Source organism: Solanum verrucosum, unplaced genomic scaffold (genome assembly GCF_900185275.1).
Source record: "Solanum verrucosum unplaced genomic scaffold, falcon-dt-bn FXZP01000047.1, whole genome shotgun sequence".
In the NCBI taxonomy this organism is placed as follows: domain Eukaryota; kingdom Viridiplantae; phylum Streptophyta; class Magnoliopsida; order Solanales; family Solanaceae; genus Solanum; species Solanum verrucosum.
Genome location: NW_026020155.1, coordinates 665,288 through 669,120, shown reverse-complemented (window position 1 = coordinate 669,120; position 3,833 = coordinate 665,288). Strand labels below are relative to the sequence as shown.

General features: G+C 33.2%; 1 protein-coding gene across 1 annotated transcript; it reads right to left on the bottom strand.

Annotated features, from left to right (window-relative positions):
• Positions 1-203: 203 nt before the first annotated feature.
• Positions 204-3,397, bottom strand: LOC125828322 (alpha-L-fucosidase 1-like). Its single transcript, XM_049507637.1, has 3 exons — positions 2,731-3,397; positions 2,294-2,530; positions 204-902 (listed from the first exon to the last, which is right to left on the bottom strand). The coding sequence occupies exons 1-3, from the start codon at positions 3,273-3,275 to the stop codon at positions 236-238; spliced, it is 1,449 nt and encodes a 482-aa protein (XP_049363594.1). The 5' UTR covers positions 3,276-3,397; the 3' UTR covers positions 204-235.
• Positions 3,398-3,833: the final 436 nt, after the last annotated feature.

Here is a 3,833-nt window from a genome sequence, read left to right as displayed (position 1 = left end):
AACAATAAAAATTCTTATAAAACTTAATTTGCTTATTTCATTACGAAAGTTATTTTTCTTATTTTAAAGAACTTGTTTTTCTATTGAAATCATTTCCAAAACATTTCAAAGGGTACTAGAATTAGCAACTTCGACACTTTATTATCACATCCTGTTTTTCTACTTTATAGAAGATAAGAACTAGGCCAATTTTCAGAATGTGCTTAACTAAGTGGACAATCATATCATCATGTGGCTACCAAAAGGGATCAAAATGGAGACCAATTGATGAAATCATAGGAGTTCCCCTTGATCCAATTATCTTTATCTTCACACTTTTAGCATTACTCACCACCCCTTTTTTAATCCTGTGAAGCTTCTTGTATCCTATTGTAGTTCCATTAGCAATTCTCTTCCCATCAACATAAATTTCATGACTTTTTACCCTTTGTCCTAGCCCAATTGCTTCTTGAATCCTTACCACATTAAACCTCAACGACTTATTACTCTTTGTTTTGAACTCAATCCAATTATCCTCTTTATCATCTTTTGGACCCCAATATGTCCATAAATGGTCATCGTCTAGCACGTTTTCGGGTCCGAAACCTCCATTCTTACCTCCCCTTTGACTACTTGCTTTGATTGAACATTCCTTGGCTAAATTGGTGGAGAATATTGTGTCAATTGCATTTCTAAATTCTTTGAGTCTTTGCACATCGCTGTTGGTTATTAATCCTTGTGTGTTAGGAGGCACGTTAAGTAGCAATACGCAATTTCGTCCGATGGAATTGTAGTAAATTTCGAGCAACTCACTTAGGCTCTTTGGTTCTTGTGATTTATGCCAAAACCATCCTGGTCGAATTGATACATCACATTCTGGTGGTAACCAATCTGTCCCTTTTGGGTCTCCACTGTTGAGATAACTGCATTGCCAAAGTCAGAAATTTATATAAGAGAAAAATTATAAAATGTCTCGATTGTAATTTGAAAATATGACCTAAAGCAAGTTTGAACTTCTTTTATTAATTACTATACTTGATTTATTTCTTTCTATTAAGGGATTCAACAGCTCACATGTAAGTTGTAACCAACGAGGATAATTTTTACTCTAATCTTGACAATACTTAGTTTTGGATATCTTAATGAAAAATGTTTCATCACGAACACTTGTAGGAAATTCTAATAGCTTGAGGTGTGTCAAAAGACAGTTTTCTTAATTATATTTAATTTCACTCGATATAGATGTATCCTCAAAATTCAGCAAGTTTTTCTGATATAAAACTAGGAACACAGAAACTAACAAAAATTCTTTTTGATATAAAACCTAGCAACAAGGGAATTTGGATTGATATCTTTCTTTCTCTCCTACATCAACATTTAGGATTAGAAAATCAATATATAAGATCACAATATAAAAAAGGGTTGAAAGAATTCCTAGCCTTCAACGGACATGAAGACAATTAAGTGCTAATGATTAATGACTAAGGGAGATTATGAGACAATAAGGGCTACTGATTTATGGCTAATAAATGCAATAAAAAACAATTGTCCATAAAGACAATATAGTATACCAAATTAAATTGCTTGAAACGTTTTGGCAATACTCAGTTTTTAACCAACATTAATTGTTGGAATTTATAGGAAGAAAAGGAATTCCATTCATTTTGAGATACTCCCTTTGTCCTTAATTACTTGTCCATTTTTAAATTGACACATCTATTAAAAAACAATTATTGACATAGTGAGTTTACCATTTTACCCTTGTTAATTATGAAGGGGATGAATTAAAAAAACTTAAGATTATCAAGAAGTTCCAAAGTAATTAATTGAGGGTATAATAGGTAAAAAAAATTGTGTATCAAATATATTTTGCCAACACATAGTTCCCCGGCCACTACTTAGGACAACACTAAGGGTTCAAAAATAATAATACATTTTTTTATTAATGTACGCTTAATAACATGATAATTTTGAAAGAAAAGAAGACATGATAATTTTGTTATCACACAAATTGAGATTGTATTGAAGATCATAAGTTCTATATCTTTCATTTTTTTCTTAAAATTTTGCACCTAGTGAAAGTCATTATCTTATATAATTGACATTTTGACATGTATCTTCTTGTTTTTCATAAAAGGGTGATTGACATGTATATATAGCCAACCTAGTCCTGTTTTCTAGTGACGTCTTTTCCTTTTACAAGTCTTGTGGACACACTTAGCTACATGATTTATAAATACAGCTAGCACAAACAATAATATTAAGGAAAATAATTGTATTTTAGATAGGTTTGGAAAAAATAAAGTTTACGTACTCAGCGTTGCTACCGCCAATAGACAACAATGTTCGATTGATGGTGGACCAACTTGTGTTTCCGGCGAATCCATGCTCATTTCCGACCCATCTGACCCCCGGTCCGGCGTCGGAAAATATGTTGATTGCACTCTGCAATTCATTCACCATTGCAAACCAATCATCGAAGTAGTAAGTCATGTTTGGTGCATTTGAACCCTTTGCTCCATCAAACCATATCTCTTTAACATCTCCATATCTTTAATTTTAAAAATGAAAATTATTAGTTACATGAACTTATTAACTTATATACGATGATAACATATAAAAGAAATTGTGCTATTAATTCATCTAAAAGATAACTACATATAAGTAATCATACGAAGAAGTTAGATTAGCAACTTGAAAAAGGGTTTTAAGTTATGTACACTCTATAAACATGTTGGTTATAAACCTTACTTGTTGAGAAGTTCTTGTAGTTGAGCCAAATAATGTTCATTGTACTCCTTATTTAGCCCATAACTCTTATCATGGCGATCCCATGGCGAAAGGTACAAACCAACATCGACGCCACGAGCCTTGGCCGCATTGACAAATTCTCGAACCACATCGCCTTGCCCATTTTTCCAACGACTTCTTATAACCGAATGATCAGTATATTTAGAAGGCCACAAGCAAAAACCATCGTGGTGTTTAGCAGTGAGTATCACTAGTGATACTCCTGCTTGAACCGCGGTGTCAACCCATTGGTTGGCATCTAGGTTTGTGGGGTTGAAAATCGAAGGATTTTCATCCCCACTGCCCCATTCACTATCCGTGAACGTGTTGACACCGAAATGTAGGAACATGATGAGTTCCCTTTGTTGCCATTTTAATTGAGCATAATTTGGTAATGGGAGAATTGGCAATGGAGGTGGTGTTATTTGTGCTTCTTGGCTAGGAATGATCAATTGCAATAAGGTGATGACTAGACATGACAAAGGAGTATAAGAAGGCTTAGTCATGATTTTTTTTCTTTTTTTCAACGTTAATAATGTATGGTCATGTCTAATAATTCAATTGTGTGAATGAAGAAAAATGGAGAAGAGAGAATGAATTATAAGTACCAAAGTGGGGACCTTTTTCCCTATGCTTTTTTCGTGTTGTGTATGTACCATATATATAATGAGATTCTTTAATATGAAAACTATTTTGTTTGGTTGTTAAAAAAGGAAGTAAAAGGTGATCATAAATATGAAGTTGATTTTGTTACTTTTTTGCCTTTTTGCACTCTTCACGGGTTGGCCTCCTAGTGTCTATAGTCCTTGGACCAAGTAATGGACATATTTTCGCTGTTTTCTTCCCAATGAAGAAGAGTAACAGTGACAATTATCATTCACTATGGAACAAACACCAACTATAAGGTTGTTCAGACTCTTCAAAAATATTAATATTTCAGTGTCACTATTTCGTGAGACATATTTGAAAAATCCGAACAATGACAACCACTTGAAATCAAATATAATACTCTTTTTCCCCTTTGTTGTTTTTGTTTGATTTCAAAAGTTTTAATCCAGTCTAGT